General features: G+C 38.3%; 1 protein-coding gene across 2 annotated transcripts in view; it reads right to left on the bottom strand.

The window, feature by feature from the left end:
* Positions 1 to 13,300: 13,300 nt before the first annotated feature.
* Positions 13,301 to 19,223, bottom strand: part of Itprid2 (ITPR interacting domain containing 2) — a 37,068-nt gene continuing 31,145 nt past the window's right edge. Inside the window, exon 17 of one of the 2 annotated variants that reach the window (XM_059260787.1) lies at positions 13,301 to 14,452. In XM_059260787.1, the coding sequence (XP_059116770.1) occupies positions 14,358 to 14,452 (95 nt within the window). In that variant the 3' untranslated portion in view covers positions 13,301 to 14,357. Of the gene's footprint in view, positions 14,453 to 14,571; positions 15,500 to 19,223 lie in introns of those variants that run through there. The other variant, XM_059260786.1, reaches the window with a different exon arrangement.

The raw sequence follows: 19,223 nt of genomic DNA, 5'->3' as shown, positions 1-19,223 counted from the left end.
GACTCTGGAGAAATCCCTATGGCATGAAGGGATATTCTGATTCCCATGAGCTGACTGTTTATGCCTTAAGATTAGTCTCCATTTCTATTCTGGGGTACTGTTTCCAGTTAGTGGGTCAATCTCATCCTCGGGTGATCTGCTGTGACACTTTACCTGGAATCTAAGGTAATTCAGTTTTATAACAATAACAAGAGACTTTCTGAAGATCTGGAACACAGCATTGTAAAAGCTGTCAGTAAAACACCTTCCTTACTTTACCCTTGTGCTGTCTGCTGTAAAAGGAGAGGATATAAACTAGGTATGCCTTGAGTGATAAATATGCCTCCATACAGAGTTCATCAGGAAGCTGACCCATATCAAGACAAAGGGGACAGGCTGAATGAGGGAGAAATGCCAACTATATCAATCTCATCTCCCTTCCACCATGTCAATATGCCCTGTTTTGTTTTTTGAGACAAACTTTCACTATGCCCAGGCCAGTGCTGATTCATAGTGTCCATCTTTGCTTCAGCCTCCCAGATGCTGGGATTACTAGTGTGTGCCACCGTGCCCAATAGATCTAGTACTTTCAAGCAAAATAAATTCCTAAATTGATGTCATGTGTCTACTATTTGTCTTCATCTATCCTTTCCTGCAGGACTATAAGTCCCTGCTCTGCTGATAAGGAAACAAATTTGGAATCCTGTGTTCCTGCAACAGCAGTAGATTCAAAACTAGATCTAGCTAGTCTCTCCAAAGCTCTTCTAAGTTTCTCCTTACATGGGTGAGATTCTCACAGATAATCCTGGCTTTTCAAAATGTATAGAAAGGATATCACCCTCTTTCCTCAGAGAACAGGAAGCAGTTGTAAAAAAGGAGGAAGATAAGAACAATTTTAAAAATCTGTCATTCTATTGCCCTTATGTTTCCTGGTGGACCACATTTCATCCCTTCCCAGCCTTTATTTTACAGCTAAATTAGATTACACAATTCCTGGACTAGACACTCTGTTGAGATCAGGCTATGCCCTGCTCAGAGTCACTCCACACTGTTTAAAACAATGGGGCTTTGGGGTGTGCCTTTCTCTAAGGGACTCCTTTTTATAAATGACATTTGAATCACTGTAAGTATAAATACAGAGACAGGATGACTCTACCTTTTTGTGGATGCAAACAATACCGTTTGCTCAGCAGCATCCATTAGGCACAGACCAATACATAAATTATTCCTAAAACTACAAAAGTATACCACCCTATCAAGTTAGCAGTGATTGGGACCATGTAACCACATGAGCACATTAAATCATATCGGGACAGGCAGGCCCAAGAGCTCATCAACCCACCAGACCCAGGGAAATGTGAAACCCACCTCACTCAGAACCCATAAGGAAGAGGACACCTAACAAACACTGTGATGGAAAAAGACTGATAATCTGTCACCTGACCATCTGGTGTGGTGTGTGTCAAGGGACTCAGGCCAAAAACTCAGGACTGTCTCAGCTGACCGAAGCTTGCTTCGGCTCTGCTCCATCTGCACTGCTGATGCTGGCTACTCAAATGACCACGAGCAGTCCATTTATCTGTCTGGACCCGGTCCTGCACTTCTACTTCATGGCATCCACAGTTTCCCACCTGGTTCCTGTTTCTGAAGCTCACCCCAGGGAAGTTGAAGCTTTACTCAGACCTGTGACCCTTGGCATCTCCAGTGACTCTCCAGTAGGGTTTGTTATCTTACCCCAGCAGAAACTCTTGGCATATCTACCAGCCCTTCTACCTTTGTCCCCAGTAAGGCCTCTTTGTACCGCTTGACCTCCACAAACATGTCTGTCTACATGCCTGACATAGTGTGCTCATGACACCCTCTCAGCCTCAGATTCCCTGTTCAGTCACTTCTCTCTTGAAATTTCCTTTCTCTCTTCTCTGGTTAATGAAAACCTATTCATCCTAAAAGTCAATTTCTCATGCTACTTCCATTTCATAAAAACTCTTTGTCTACTCATATCTGTTAAAAACTTTCCTACTCCAAGTTCTTTGTTGGTTGCCAAGGTAGAGTGCAGGGTGTAGAGTAGGCATGTTTCAGACATGTTTCTAATACCTGTCCTTCTGATGCTTACTAATGAGAGCCTGGAAAACACCCTCTATGAGGCTCAGATTCTTCAATTATAGAGTAGAGAACACCATTTCTACTTTAGTAATACCTACCTTGCAGTGCTGTTAAAACTGACTATATAATTCTTTGGTCATTGGTAATGTATAAACAGACAACGATGTATAATTTCTAACTCTTAAAAACACTTTCATGGGTCCATGACTTTTTGTTCTTTGATGATGTTCTGGCATTAGCAATCCAGTCTATTCTAGTAAATACAAAACTAGAGTCCAGTTCCATAAAGAAAACAACATTCAATCTCATAGGTAATGTCAAAGTTTTCTTGCCCTCTATATGGAGGACAGAGTAGAGTGAAGAAAAGTCATGGCTGGCTAGTTCAATAGCATCTAATTCTGCTTCCTTCTGTGCTGCAGAGACCCCAGTCCAGGCCTCTCTAGTGTCCTACATCACTGGTAGTGGCGTATCACTTCTCTAGAGCTGCAGACACACTTCTGACTCTGTTGACTTTTGTTGGTTTTGGAGCTTCTCTCTTGAAGAGCAAGGCAGTTCACCTGTATTGCCCAAGTGTTTTCAGGTTACCTCCATTCTAAGGATCTGGCAATCCACTGTTGCTCTGTATACCATAACTCCCTTTTGAAAGAGATTCATTCTTTTAATATCATGCCAGATAAACTAATTTATGAAGGAACATGGAGTGGTAGAGTCATATTTTGCCATTACGAACCAATGTAAGTAAATGGAAAGCCCATTCTAGTAGTTTCTCTTTGTAGCCTTTAATCCTAGGTTTCTCAGGTAGAAGTCTAACTGGCATTCCCTTAATATCTAAAACAAAGTTATAAAAATCTCATCATAGTCCTTATTGGCTTGAGGATATAGTGAGGTGGGAAATGTCAAAGAAGACCGTCCAAATCTCATACAAACGAGTCTCTCTAGTCTGCAGCTTTGCCCCATTACTCAAGCTGGGCTACATGGGCACATCAGTAGAAGCATCTTTTCTTTTAGCAAGTCACCTGTTTCATGGGTAGACTAGTACATCCCTTATCTTCTGAGGCATTGTGTTGGGGAGATAAGTTTTCCCTTGATACTGTTATTTTGTGCTTTGTCACTGGAATTCATTTTTAAAACTTACTAACTGATAATGGACCCCAGGAACATCTAAACTATGATCATAAAAGTCATCAGGGACCAAGGAATCTTTTCCTTGTCTTTCCTTTGCTGGGGCCAAACACTATCTTAACTCTTTTTCTCTCTGCTTACAATCAATTTTGTTAGCTTTCCTCTCCAAAGCCTCTTCATTTTTTCTAAACACACACACACACACACACACACACACACACACACACACACACACAAATGACTACTGTACAGCTTTGAATACTTACAAATCAGAAGAAAGTGACTGGTTAAATCCCAGTTGTACACACAGATCTGTGTTGCTCTCAATCTTTGTCACCAAAGGTTCTTTCCACCATGGGTAGTGGTTAAAGTAGAGAATTCAAATGCTGAGTCAAAATGCTGAGTATAAGTAACTGTGAGCCCTAGGCTGCAGATGAATCATCTATATCAACACCCCTCAGCTAAGGCTGAGAGAACAGCGCAGAGGAGAAGGCAAAAAAGAATATCTGAGCTGGCAAATGGAGACTGAGTGGAGCTGTGAAATTCTGACTTCTGAGTGTGGCTTGGCTGTTATGCACATCCACTCAACAGCAGCTTTTGTTAGCTTAATAAGACCTACACAAGCCAGTCGGGATTCCAGCTTGGGCAGGGGAGAGGACCCTGAGATCCCCTCGTTTGGGGAAGAGGCTATTAGCAATTGATGTATGACAAGGGAAGGTCATTCCTTTGTGAGGACATGACCCCTGGTAAGTTGTCCATGCCCCCAATGGGTGGTCCCACTGCATGTGGGGACAACACCAATTATACTCATGGGAAAATTATCAACTTCAATAATCCCTCTTTTTTTTTTGTCCTTTATTTAAGTCCCTAACTTCCCTGTGACCTAGTCATAAACAATTGACTTAGATCACTTACTTTTCATCTGTTCATTTTTAGTTTGAGACAGGGTCTTGCTAGGCAATCTAGACTGGCTTTGAATTTGCCATCTTTTTACCCTATGCCCATGAGTGCTAGATTACAGACATATACCCTATGTCTTTAATCTTAGATAGACATTTAATTTAAATCACAGAAATCACAAGCATTGTTGCTCCATCTTATTGAGGATTACCTAGACAGAGGTGGTCTTTTACCTACCTGAGACCATTCTTCACAGTCCATGTTCTACAACAGTAGTTTACATGAAGGATCCAGTAGAATCCTACCTGAGAAGTCCCAGCTGCACCACACCCACTTTCCCAGAAGCCCTGGAGTTTACAGATGATTGCTGTCATGTGGGGGTCATTAGTTTCTCATTTAGTCTTTAAAAATGAGGTCAGAATTAAGTCCTGTGGAGTTCCGTGACCAGAACAACAATCATCATTCCCTAAATTGTCCCAACAATCAGCCCAATAGTCTAAGTCTGAGTTAAGGAAATGTCAGCCAGGACTCTTGTCTTCCTACTGGAATGAGGAAAATATTAAGGAGTCTAACATAAAATAATACGAAAACATTATCCTACATGGACCATTAGGACTAAATGACTGACTGGCATTCTCTTGGTTTCACCATAAAAATGAGAACAAATGAAATGACAAGAAGATTCCACCCTTACTCAGCATGAGATCCTGAGAGAACTACTAGAATCAATATAGTATGTTTCTTGGAAAGAAAATAACTTTTGACCCAGAAGAAATGATGGGTTATTGAAGCAGCAGAAAGGCACCTGTACAGAACTTTCACAGAGATGCAAACTCATAGCCACGATCCCCATACATGTCCTTCTGAGGCTTGGGGAACACAAACAAGGCAGGCTCATTCATTTATAGGTTCACATAAACAAGGCTGACAGAGAAAAAGATGACCTGCTCATATTTTTCCACTTCATCTTGTGAACACTTCACTCTGGAAATTATCACCCAGGCTCAGGTCTTTGGGATTGCCATAACAAGATTGTTTTACAAGGAATGCAGCTCAACTGGTATGGGGTGAGTTACTTTAGACACTACAAATGCACACTGCACTAGGAAAGGAATACTTTACCCAGAGCCTGACACAATCCCAAATATGTAGCTGCAGCAGCAACTTCCACCCTCACATGCCAAATGTATAGAGAGGGAGTTTAGATATATTTAGACTACAACCCAAGCTTTTCACAGTGAACATCCGTGCAATGCCTATCAGAAATCATGCTGGACAATCCTTTATCACCATTCACATATGGGGGTTCTGCCAAAATTTAGTTTGTCTTAGCCACATTTGACAAAATATTTACTTCCTATTTTAATTTCCACAATCCATGAACTATTCTTATGAGACACAACACTACCATTTCTCTGTTCTGAGATTCATGGCTGGAGATGTAGTGTTTCAAGAATTCCATATTTTGTAAGACAATATAATCATCATATTCATTAAAAAGAGTGTAGGGGAGATTTATAAGTGATTGGCTTAATTCTAAAACTCCAGGGATCTAGTGCCTTTTTTGTTTGATTGTTTTATATCATTTCACTTGTCTTTTGGCTCAAGGGCAGAAATTCTTTAAAAATCTTTGCAATTTCTCCTGTATCATCTGATAATCAACACCATTAGACAAAAGTTGGATCCCCAAAGCAGCCCTTTTCTCCTATTTTTTTTTTACCCCATTGCTATGTGGGTTTAGGAGACTCCATTACTTCACAGAAACACTGTGGGTGGGCAGGGCTTTGAAAGTCCTTACAGAAACTTTGCTGTTTGAAATGTTTTATGAGGAACTCTTTTTAATCCTTCTCAGATATTAACAAAAGATCCTAAGGACTCAACCTGGATTTTATCTTTTCCAGAGCTACATTTTTTTTTTTTTAGTAATTTTAATGAGACTCTGGTATATATGACACAGTTTTATTTTAAAGCAGACACCTTCTAGTCCTATTTAAAGTGTATTTTCAATTCATTTCTTGTTCTTTATATTTCATTAAAGAAAAACAAGGCCCATTTCTCCTCTTTTCAAATAATTACTTCTTTTGAGATTATAATTACACCATTTCCCTCTTTCCTTTCTTCCCTCTAAACCTGGCCACACAACACTCCTTGCTCTCTTTCAAATTCATGGCCTCATTTTCATTAATCATTGTTACATGCATATATGTAAATACATATCTAAATACAACCTTGTTGGTTGATCTGTATAATGTTACTTGCATATTTTGTTTGAAGGACTGACCATTTGGTATTAGATAACCAATTGATGCACTCTTCCGTGAGAAAGACTATTTCTCTCATTCTCAGCATTTCCTAGTTGCCTGTATTTCTTTGTGCAGGCTTGAGGTCTTGTGGTCTTTCCCTGTCCACTTTGGCATGACTATTGTTGTTGCACTTATTCAGGGCAGTCATGTGGTAAGACTTCATTGGTGTAGCTTCCGACGTTATGAGGACACAGTCTTACAGCAAACTCCCTGGTCTTCTGGATCTTACAATCTTTCTGCCTCCTCTTTGGAAATGTCCCCTAAACTTTATTTGCGGGATTTGTTTCATACATGTATCCACTGGCACTGGGCTCCACAACTCTGTATTTTGATTGGTGTGGTTTTCTCTAACTGTCTCCATCTGCTTCAAAGAGAAGTTTCCGGGATGAAGGCTGAGAACTGCACTTATAACTGAAGATCTGGAGCTAGTAGTTTCTGATGAGAGAGAACATTCGGTGTTTGTCTTTCTGGATCTAGCTTACCCTCCTTAGTATCTTTCTAGCTCTCACGTTTTGCACTTCCCCTGGCAATCTTTTTAACCAGATTGCTGACTTTAACGGGTAGGTTGCCTCTTTGCTGCATTGTCACAGATGTGTGTGAGGGCAGACTCCATGCTGTCACCAAAGGAGCCATTTCTTTCCTCTACTTTACAACAATGTCTTTTTCACTTTCCTATGAGCCTTTATGGAGGCCTCCTTGAAGCCTATTAGATTTCCACTAACTCTACATGAAGACTTTTTGGCTTCCAGTAATGACATCCCAAAGCCAGTGCCAGTGGTTTTAGTTATGGCAGCATCCCATGTCTGGATACAAAACTGTAGCTGTATCAACAGATACATAAACTGTCTCCAAAGTGAGTGAACTAAACAATAGTCATTGTTCATACACCTATAATTTTGGCAAGGGTTAGCAGTAACTAGTCTCATATCCATGTGGTGTCACCTTCAGATGGGACTTTACTAGAAGCTGCAAAGTACATTCAGAATAACTGACTCCCAGGATTAGCAATTTGGTGCTATCTATTGCATGGGAGTTCATCTAGAGCCAGAAGCCAGAAGTGTCTGTTCTCCATGGCTTGTTTTTCTAGGTTTGTCTTCCCTCCAGGATGGAAGGTGAGACTCACGCTGAGAATCACATGAAAATGCATGACATTATCCTGTCATAGTCTATATGGTAACATGCTCTCACGTCTACTCTCTCTTGTCACTCTGCTGTCATAGATACACAAACAGTTGCAGGGGAAAAAGAAGTATTATTTATGTGTACCACACAAGTGCAGATGTGCACAAACGCAGAAGAGGGCATCAGATCACCTGGAACTGGAGGTACCTGTGGTTGTGAACCATCTAGTGTGGGTGCTGGACACTGAAACTTCTGGAAATGTAGAAAGTGCTCTTCAGCACTGAGCAATCTCTCCAACACTAAACTCCAGCTCTTAATGAAAGACTAGCTAAGATTCAGGAGAGTAAATGGGATATGGTACTGTTGGACTCATCTTCAGAAAACTGTCTGTAATAGAAAGATGACAAAAAAAGAAAAGACCATATAAGGACATTGATTTTAGGGATATATTCCTTATTCCTGATGACTATAGAGAAAAAAACTAAAACACTGTTGTTGGTTGTTTTTGCTCTTTGGTCTTTTAGGGGGCCCACTGCCCACCTCCCAAATAAATCACACATAGAGGCTTATTCTTAATTATCAATGCCCGGCCTTAGCTTGGCTTGTTTCTTGCCAGCTTTTCTTAACTTTAAATTATCCTGTCTACCTTTTGCCTGTGGACTTTTTCCCTTTTCTTACTTCTGTATATCTTACTTTCACATTTACTCCATGATGGCTGGCTGTGTGGCTGGGTGGCTGGCTCCTAGCATCCTCCTCTCCTTGTTCTCTTGCTCCTTCTTCTTCTCTCAGATTTTTCCTTCTATTTATTCTCACTGCCTGCCAGCCCCACTTATCTTCTCTCCCGCCTCACTATTGGCTGTTTGGCTCTTTTTTAGACCATCAGATGTTTTAGATAGGCACAGTAACACAGCTTCACAGAATCAAACAAATGCAACTTAAAATAATGCAACACATCTTTGCATCTATAAAACAAATGTTCCAGAGTATAAACAAATGTAACATATCTTAAAACAATATTCTACTACAAAACACTCCATATTTCTTTTTCCTCTGTGACCAAAATATATTTTCAAAATGAAGTAATCACCAAGCTAAGGGCTTTGTATGGATAAAGTTTTTTTTTTATTTTTCATTTCTAAAACCATATAAACACAAATATCATATATATTAAGGAGTACCATGTGATATTTCAATGCAATAATGTATATTGTATAGTGTTTAAGTCAGATTAAATATATTTTTCCTATCATTTACTTATGTTAAAATATTTAAATTTTTTCTTGCTTCTTTTTTAATATACAGGATGTCATCTAGTCACTCTAGTGTGTAGCTAGAGTTTTCCTGCCTTGCCCACAGTCAGGACAAATCTCTCTCACCTGCCAGTCCCACAGCCACTCAGACCTGACCAAGTAAACACAGAGACTTATATTGCTTACAAACTGTATGGCCGTGGCAGGCTTCTTACTAACTGTTCTTATAGCTTAAATTAATCCATTTCTATAAATCTATACCTTGCCATGTGGCTCGTGGCTTACCGGCATCTTCAAATGCTGTTTGTCATCATGGCGGCTGGCAGTGTCTCTCTGACTTAGCCTTCCACTTCCCAGCTTTATTCTCCTCCTTGTCCCGCCTATACTTCCTGCCTAGCCAAAGGCCAATCAGTGTTTTATTTATTGACCAATTAGCAACACATTTGCCATACAGAACATCCCACAGCACTAGTGCATTGGTTCTCAACCTTCCTATTGCTGTGACCATTTAATACAGTTCCTCATGCTGTGGTGACCCCCAATCATAAAATTATTATTGTTGCTACTTTTTAACTGTAATTTTTGGTACTGTTAGTTGTTTTCCGATAGTCTTTGGGGATCACAACGCACAGGTAGAGGATTGCTCTGTGTCATAGCCCTTTCTCAATCAAGTGTAACTGTAACTTAGGACTCATTTATTGGCTGCTCCTTATCCCTGCCTCTTGCCCTTTTTCTTCAGTACTGGGGATGCAGAGCCTTGTGCATGCCAGTTAAGTGTCAGACAACTCACCTACTCCTGCCTCTCTCCTTTTCCCTGTTTCTAGTAGCCACCAGTCTCAATTCTATGAGATCAACATTTTTCTTTTTAGATTCCACATGAGTGAGATCATGATATATTTATGAAAAAGCTTTGACAGTCATTCTCATAACCCAAGATAATCAACTAGAAACCACTAAACTTTTGCAGCAATCAGTATAAAAATCTCAGATAAGTAACAGATGGGCTACGAAGAAGCACTTACTGCATAGGGGAGGTTTATCTAGTATTGTATCAGAATATTTTGGAGATGCTTAAATAAGAAACCAGGAAGTTGGCTGTGGCCACCACCTCTCAAAAGTGCCTCCTCTTTCCATTGTCTCTAAGTGATTTCAAGGTCATGAAGTATGGCTATCCACACTTCCTGATTCTGTCTCTTGCATAGACAAGTCATGGTTAAATGTCACTCTGTTAGCAACCTCCTGGCTGGAACTGCTCATTTCCTTCTTCCAAAGATACTGTCTAGTCTAAAGTAGTGTTTTCATAAACTGTGGTCTGAATTATTTACAATATCTAGCAGTTGAATATTTATTCCTTTCAGACTTGATTTTTTTTGGAACTCTATCAAATTGAAAATCAGTTGGCTACTACACATAACTAGAATCTAATGTTCTGAGCATATCAAAAGGCAATTATAATGTTCTCAGAATTGAATATGTTTTGCCTGCACTATCTGTGTTGACAGTAAATTAACTCATTTAATTTCGAGTTCACAGTAATAGTAAGAATAAACTGGGGTTGGAGAGATGACTCAGTTGTTAAAGCATTTGCTGTCCAAGCATGGAGACCTAACTTTGATTTCCAACATTCATGTAGAAGTCAAGTGAAGTGCCCTGTGTATATAATCCCAGAACGAGGGAGACAGGTGGGCCCCTGGAGTTCACTACTCAGCCAGTTTAGCTGAGACCATAAGCTCCAGGTTCAGTGAGAGACACTATCTCAAAAAAAACAAGGCGGGCAGTAATTGAAGACACTCAGTGTTAACCTCTGACCTCCAATGCACACTTGCATATATACATGGCCAGAGCATATACACATGCTTGCACACACACACACACACACACACACACACCAAAGTCTTAATTTTTTTTAACTTTTTCAAGTTTTTAAAAACTCATATTCCACTTCAATTTTTGCAAGAACTTAATTTGAGACTGAGTCTTATGCTGTAGACCAGCCAGGCCTGGAACTTACTATGTAGTCACAGGTTCACTTTGAACTTGTGACAGACCTCCTGCCTTAGCTTTTCAAGTGATGAAATCACAGGCATGAGCCAGCTCACTCAATTGAGAATTTGAAAGCTGTTTTCTGTAGTTATATTTCATTAGAATATTTTTCTAAATATAAAATTATGAAACAAATACTAGTGATATGTCTATGTATACCCCTTCTTCCAGCCTCCATGGATACCCACATGCATGTGCCATATCCTTACATGTACATATACACAGATAAAAATAAAAAAAATTCAAGAAAATTTTACCATTAGTTTTTATTTATTTTTATTGAATGTGGAATGGCTGGATAAATCTAATTGTGATGAGATTTTAGAATAGAAAATAACAAAAATGTTTAATGTTCATTATTTAAATACTTTTCTGTTCTTAAAAAGTAGGAGGAACCAGAGCCAAGTGGCGGTGGCGGTGGTGGCGGTGGTGGTAGTGGTGGTGCACGCCTTTAATCCCAGCACTCAAGAGGCAGAAGCAGGTGGATTTCTGTGAGTTCAAGGCCACCTTGATCTACAAAGGAAATTCCAGGATTGCCAGAGCTGTTACACATAGAAACCCTGTCTTTAAAAAAGAAAAAGAAAGTGGAAGGAAACCAATTTGTGCCTAATGCTGCATCCATTCTAAGATTCAGCCAAGGTGGATTTGAATTAGCTGATCAGAACGAGGACAGCTGGCAGAGAATAACAGTGATACCTGCATTGCTGCTTTACATTCCCTACTAGCCACACCCAGGGAGATGGAGCTGAGAGCAGAAATGATCAAAATTTCAGCAGGGATTCATGAGAGGAAAGCCAGGCAATGAGCAATGCTGCTTTGCCACCAAGGTATGCTCTGATAGCAGGACAAAGGGCGGGCTCTCCTCTTCCATACGTCACACCACACTGTCATGCAGCTGAGAACCCTGGCGGAGTAGCAGGGTTTGTCTTCACATGGAAAAATACAAGGTTTTTCATTATCAATGTCATCTCAACTTGCCCTCACATGTAGAGGTCTGAATGAACATTACTTCTATTTGGGTGCCTGCATTTTTTTGTATATAATAATAGATAATAATAGTATAATTTCTAACCAAATATAAATCTAGATATTCACAACCTAATTGTTCTAACGGTGCCCACACACATCGTAATTTATGTTTGTGAATCTAACTTAGAATCTTTTTCATAATACTTAAAGGTATTGTTTTAAAAATAAAATCTTTGGACTGCAGAAATTATAGAAGCAACCATAAATCATCTATACATGGATTTACTAAACCATTAACTCAAGAACATGATTAAGGAACTATAATGTTTACCACAGATGGCTTTGTTTTTAAGCACCAATTCCTTCCTAAAAAGGAATGGTACAGCATGTGCTTCAATCTGTGGTGCTGTCCATTGTTGGTGTATCATCCAGTGGCTAAAACCTTCAAAAGTAATCTCAGGGCTTTGCGCTGTGCCTTCTTCTGTGAAGGCTCTTGGCACAGAACACATGAGCTATGAACAATGTGCATCTTTAAAAAACATTGCTCTCACCAGGCACATGATAATTTAAACTCAATTTTGGTGTTCTTGATAACCTTGTAGTAACGATTCTCTTGAATAGTGTAATCCTATACTGTCCACTTTTCTGTCTTTAGTCTTTTACACATTGGTAGACTTTTCTGACCCCTTTAAATTGTGTTCTCTCAAATTCTGTTTGGAAACTGGATACTGCTAAGCATATCTTACATTAAAAGACACATCTGTTTTCAGGTCCCTTTCCTCATCATTCTACATAGTTTGGTGGCTTGGACATGGTAACTTCCCAAGAAACCAAGGAGCAGAAAAGTTAACAGAACATATGCTAAGTGATCTGCCTATTGGCTCAGCCTAGAGTTTCAATTGTTAGACCACCAATATTGATCATCAAAACCCGAGAGTCTTATTCTGTTAGAAAGAGACTGAAATTGGCTAAAATCCCAAATAGCTAAAATTATCAATGCTTGCATTACTTACTATTCATAAGGTATCTGGTTTGCATGTTTACTATCACTGTCACAATCAACTGGTTAAATTCCTGAATAACTTGACCAACTAACAATAATACTTTAAAATCTGTTCTTTTTCTTTTCTTTTCTTTTCTTTTTTTGATGCACAGTGACATGTAGTCCAGGCTGGCTTTGAACTCCCGATACTCCTGCGTCTACGTCTCCAATAATGAGACTATAGGCATGTGTGTCATTCCTGGCTTATTAGTTGCTCTTCATAGTTTAACTGGACATTTTAAAGACAAGTTCAACCTGTCCTTAGATGGGATCCTAGCCCTGGGCCTTTATACACCCAAGAGTGATTAGTCCTGTGCCTCTTCTTGGCGGTGGAGACAGAACTTTCTGAGAGCATTGCAGGAGCCTCATCAGGGAGAGAGGCTCAGCAAGCAGTTCCGACGTTATTGGTTAGTCATCAAAAGCAATCCAAATTCTTCACCTTTGCAGGTCAAACAAAAAAAGTAACATTTAGGCAAAATAAATACTTTATTGTTTTAATGGGTTTTTTTTGTTTTTTAGAGATCAGTCTTTGTGTGATTGTTCAAATATTTATAAACATTTTAGATAGTCTTTCAAAGAACGCTAACATTTCAAGCACTTTTGACTAAAATTTCTCACACAAAGTTACATAATAGAAGTTGAAGATTACAAATACTAAGAGACTAATTTCTAATAACATTTGGTTGTTACTTTATACATTTATTTGACACATATAATACCAGATAGGAAACTTTTTTTTTTTTTCAGAAAAAAAACCAAGAGTTTTCTGGTTAAAACTGAATTAAAATCATTTATGCATGAGGAAAACATATCTAAACCTCATTTTGGGAAAAAAAAAACAGCTTATTCATTTCTATTCTATCCATTCAAGTCACAGGCCCCATTATCTTGAAAATACTATTTAGTCTAAAAGATAGAAGAAACATCTTAAGTAAGGTATCTGAACAATGCAGAAAGTACATAGTGTTTACCATAATGCACATAGCTATAATAAAATTACATTTGTTTGGGGCAAAGCAACAAGGCTTACAGTGTAAGAACATGAAGTAGTTGTAGGTAACCTCATGAGATCTACCCTACTGCTTCTCAGTAGCCTCCTCAAGAATTAAGAGCAATTTTTACAACAGAATCGTTTGTCTTCTTGGAAGTGACCCACTGAAGAGCAGTGGAGGGAAAAGTCATCGGTTGCTTCAAGCTCTCAGAAGATGAATCTGTTATTGCACAGTAAATACCTCATAGAGGTCAGTGTTGTAGAAGCTAGTCTGAAGAAATACGTTATTTATAAGTTGGTTATGTCTGGAACTCTTCAAGTTTTACAATTAATTCTACATAGGACATCAACTGGAAAAAACATTGACATACAAATAAATACTAGACTTTCAAATGGCCAGTCTGATAGTTTAGAAATGAGTCAGCAAAGTGCCTAAGTTTCTACATATGTTTTTAAAGTTTTATGCATAGGAGAACTGTATACTGTACACTGCATACAGAAATGCACACTATCCATTGTGTACAGTAGCCAGCTCAGTAGAAAGTATCTTCCAAAGGACAAATAACACCTCCACCAGCAGAAATCACCAATAACGCCAGTATTACAGGTAATGGGAGCCATCCCAACCCTAAAAAGAAGGAAAGGTGAACATTAAACATTATTCAAATATTATTTTGAAAGTTCTTTAAAAAGAAATGTGAAATTTATTCAAATAATTCCACATATATCATATATATATCTACCTATACCTATTTGCCTATCTGTCTGTCTGTCTATCTATTTATCTATCTCTGTCTATCTATCTATCTATCTATCTATCTATCTATCTATCTATCTATCAATCAATCATCTACCTATGAACACTTACATATAATCCTCTGGCTACTATACATTTTTTGAGAGTTAATTGTTTGATCCTTGGCTTTTGAAAAAGAATCCTCAGAGTTGATTCTGACATAATTTATTAAAATATTTTCTCATTTTCCACAGCTGAAATTATGTATCACACTCTTCATATCACACTGAATAAACACCTTCAGTTGGGAAGTGTTATACAGACTATTATTCCTTAGTGTGTTCACCAAGAACTGCTATTAATATAATTTATAAAATATAGGTATTCATTTAAATAAGTAAATCACATAAAATTCATGAATAAATTAGGATTAGAAATGGATATATGAAATGTCTATTTAAAAGGTAAAAATAACAAAGAAAGTTATAATTTTTTGACTAATTCTCAAATTCTTGCTCATAAATTGTACATTTGAAATACAATTTAATTAACATTAAAGTAAGATTTGGATCTAAAGCCCAATTTCAGGGTTTATTTACAACAATGAAATTTCAAAGTAAGCATACACTGTAGGCAACTCTGCCCTTAAATTAAGTTGTTTACACTTTAGATGAGGTTATATATGGTTTTCATACCATAGGACAACTAAGACATATATTATAAAAATAAAAATTTAGCTAGAGATAACAAACTAAAACAAATAATTAAAAGCCAAGTGTCAATTGATATCCAGTTAAATGAAGAAACGAATAAACATTACCCAGTAAATCCCACTCAATGACTGTCCTGCTTCGAAGTCGACGCTTTACTTGAAGACACGGCCGCCAAAAGTCCACTGACAATCTCTCGTCTAATTTCCCCAACAATAGACTCTTTAATCTAGAGGGGAGAAACAGAAACACACACATTTAACAACAGGACTAAGCTCTTTTTTTCTTCAGTTTTCAGATAAAACCACACGTCACTTCATTGTTAGAGTCAGCTGAGTCACAGAAAAGACCCAGCCTTCATGTGGCCAACACCAACGCACCTGCAGCACAGGTCACCCCTCAACCCACATCAGACTCCGAGGTCTGGTGGAGCACAACCCAGATAATGATAGTAGAAAAAAAACAATCACCATTCTCATGGGACAAACATGATAAAAACCTCTCTTAAGTTACTTCACACAACAAACTGCAAGGACTAAATGCAAGTCTTGCAATGTTGCTTTTACAGATGCAAGAAGTCAACAGGATTTATGCTTTTAGTGCTAAGAAAACCTGTAAGTAGCAAAGTGATAGGTAGGCAGAAATGCTCTGCCTGTTTCTACCAACTAAAGACAGAATATCTATAGAAGTTATATATTGTCTTAATCTAACACTTTTTAAGGGGACAGAAGAAATTTTCATTTAATAATACTTATTTTTAAATATTATAAACACACTCAAAACAACCAACTGCTTTAGTGTTATGGTGTGCTTGTCGTCTGTCTGGCTTAGGTAAGAACTTTCATCTTGGGTTGGGGAAGGGCCGAATCAGTAAATGCTTACCATGTAGGCATGAGGATCTGATCCCAGAGGCCATGCAAAAAAAAAAAAAAAAAAAAAGCCAGGTATGGTGATGTGTACTTGTAATTCGGGCACCAGGGAGGTAGAGACAGGTGGGTCCCTGGAACTCCCCAGCTAGCCAGCCCAGCCTAATGCACGAAGGCTATGTCAGTGTGAGACTCTGTCTCATAAAACAAAGGAGAAGTCTCTTGAAGATGACACTTGAGGTTGTCCTATGGCTTCCAGAGGCAAACACGAACCCATGCACAAATAAATACCCAAACATGCACACACTCAGAAAAGAAATAGACATCTCATTTTATTGATGAAAGAAGCAAACAGACCCGAGGCAACAATCATTCTAATTAGGATTTTCTTGTCTAGATGTCTTAATACAATATAAGCCTCCTTTTCTTTCTAATGATATAGCCTCACCTCCAAATAGCTCTTTGTAAAGGCTTTAAATGTGCACTTGCTGAAGTAAATTGATAATACACTCCCAAATTAGCACCGTGCTGCTCTCAACTAGCTCTTAAAAATTCTGCTTTTCCACAGTTTCCTGTCAGTCTGATCTATTTCCTAAAACGTTCCTAAATACATCCTGAAAACATCTCACTTGGAGTCTAAAAATGGCTCTGCCACGTAAAACTTGTCCATAATACATAGACTTATATATGACTCTTCATAGGAGCACAATAGGGCTAGGGAGACGGCTCAGTACTAAAGGCTAGGCTCAAAACCAAAGACAACAGAAACAAAATGTGCCTTCACTATCAACCATTCATTTGCCCTGTTATGCAGGTTAATAAATATAAGATTTTAAATTTACCTCTTACCACCATTTTTAGAACATTAAATAACAAAGATTTTTTAAATTCCTAGTATTTTAGGTTCATTTTTTAATGAGTATGAAACATGCAAACCAGATGGTTGTAGCCACAGTATATAAGGCAAATACAGTGTGAAGAAAAAGACCACTGCAAATCTGTATTTTATAAGATGCTTTCTAATGCAACTATGAAAAAACAACCTTACAACACCTCCTTCCTGTTCATCATTCAAAACACAAACTAGCTAACTAGTTAGCAAATGATATACCAATTAAAAATGAATACTAAGCATTTTGGGTAACACAGATATTACTGGCATAAAGTATAAAAGAATATCTAAGACCCTAGCAGGATGATATGCATCTATAGTCCCAGTCATTTGGAGGCTGAGACAGGAGAACTGCTTAAACCCAGGAGCATGAGATCATCTTGAGCAAAATCCATCTCAACAAAAAAGAAAACAAACATACAAACATGACTCTCTACTGTCAAGCATATTTTACTCTAGATGGGCACACAAAATGATACTGTCTCAAAAATAATAACAGACTAAGTGTGCTGGTGCATGCCTTTAATCCCAGCACTTGGCAGCAGAGGAAGTTCAAGGATAGCATGGTCTATAGAGAGAGCTGCAGGACAGCCATAGCTACATAGTGAGACCTCTGTCTGGAAAAAACAAACAAACAAACAAACAAAAAAACCCACCAACCAAATAAACAAGCAAAACAAAAGAGAGAAAAGTAGCTACATCTAAACTAGCATTGAAAATAACACAATGCCTATAATATCTATTTTATAAAGGAATCATGGACAAATAAATTAGTTCTAAAGTTCCCCATGCTATAGAGAAGACAGGAGGGTTGAGAGTAAAACAATTTTAGGAATGGTGGTAAAATTATCATTGTTAGCACAATTTCCAAAAGGCTGTGTAGACTTTACATGGACTACTCAACATTAAAAAAGGACTACTTATTGCACCGCAAAATGACTTGCTGGTGTGACGTGGGAAGCTGCATCTACACAGTGCCTAGGGCTCCAAAGCCATGGCCCTTAGACAGTCTCTGAAAGATCCCAAGGGAATACACAAGAAGCTGTGTTTCTACCAAAACACAGTTTAATCATGTCAGATGTACTGACAGTTGTAAACCAAGCCTAGAAGCTTAAACAAACATAGAAAACCTTTACTAAAATCATGACAATCTACATTTATTCTTCCACATTCAATGTTGAATTTGTCTCCGTGAAAATGGCATGTTCACATATCCAATAAATCATCTTTTTATTCCTACACATATGTACATTTTCTAAACTATCTGTAAACAGTTGCAGGCCCCGGTCACACACATCACAGTGGTTCAGACAATACTAAGGCAGATTTCTTCCCAACTGTGATGTGTACACAACCTGAGCGAAGGAGTATCCCTAGTTTGACAAAAGTGTAAGGACAGACTGTGTGTATTAAACACTTGTCTGAAAGGACTTTGTGTCGACTTTGACTTTCTCCTTCCACAGTGGGAGTCCACTGAATTAGTGCATTGTAAGTAGAGAAGTACTCTTTAAAGCCTCACATGGTGCAGTGGTGGGAACAAAGGCCGAACAGTCATCATTGTTTTCGTGCACCCAGGAGTGCAGGAACAAAGTTTCCCCGAAGGTGCCTGCCAAACATGTTTAATCCTCACCTGCAGAACTGTTCTGCCCAAGACTAGATAGTGTCATCCTGAATGGAGGCTTTGTTAATGGGGGTCAGGGCCACAAATTTACAAGAAAGATAGAATCAAATTTAATTTCCTTGGTAGCAGATACAATAAGCTAAGAACTTGAAATTTAGTGCCATGGACATTTAAATTTAAAAGATTACCAGTTGGAAATAAATGGAGTAAGGAATACTCAGTATTTGAAATATCTTGTAAACAAACTTTTAAACATAAGCCCACCTACCTGAACTATGATAATAACAGGTATTAGTTTTTGAATTTTAATGAGCAATGGACCAATGTATCTATTCATGTATGCTCTCAAAGTACTCCAGAGAGTTTGATTTTCTAAGTATATCAATATTCCTTGTGCCTTGTTTATACATATATTTTGCAGGGTAAGCCCTTCTTTGTAGACAGCAAAGGTTAAAGCAGATTTCCTTCAAACATTGCCATATTCTGATGCGCCGAATGGCTTCTCACGATGGGTTTAGTTACCCATTCTGAAAGTTTGTCAAACATTTGCCTAGCATGCCAATTTAAATGTTGA

Source organism: Peromyscus eremicus, chromosome 4 (assembly GCF_949786415.1).
Source record: "Peromyscus eremicus chromosome 4, PerEre_H2_v1, whole genome shotgun sequence".
NCBI classification, from domain to species: domain Eukaryota; kingdom Metazoa; phylum Chordata; class Mammalia; order Rodentia; family Cricetidae; genus Peromyscus; species Peromyscus eremicus.
The sequence above is the reverse complement of the archived record's forward strand: the minus strand, read 5'-3'. Positions and strand labels throughout refer to the sequence as shown.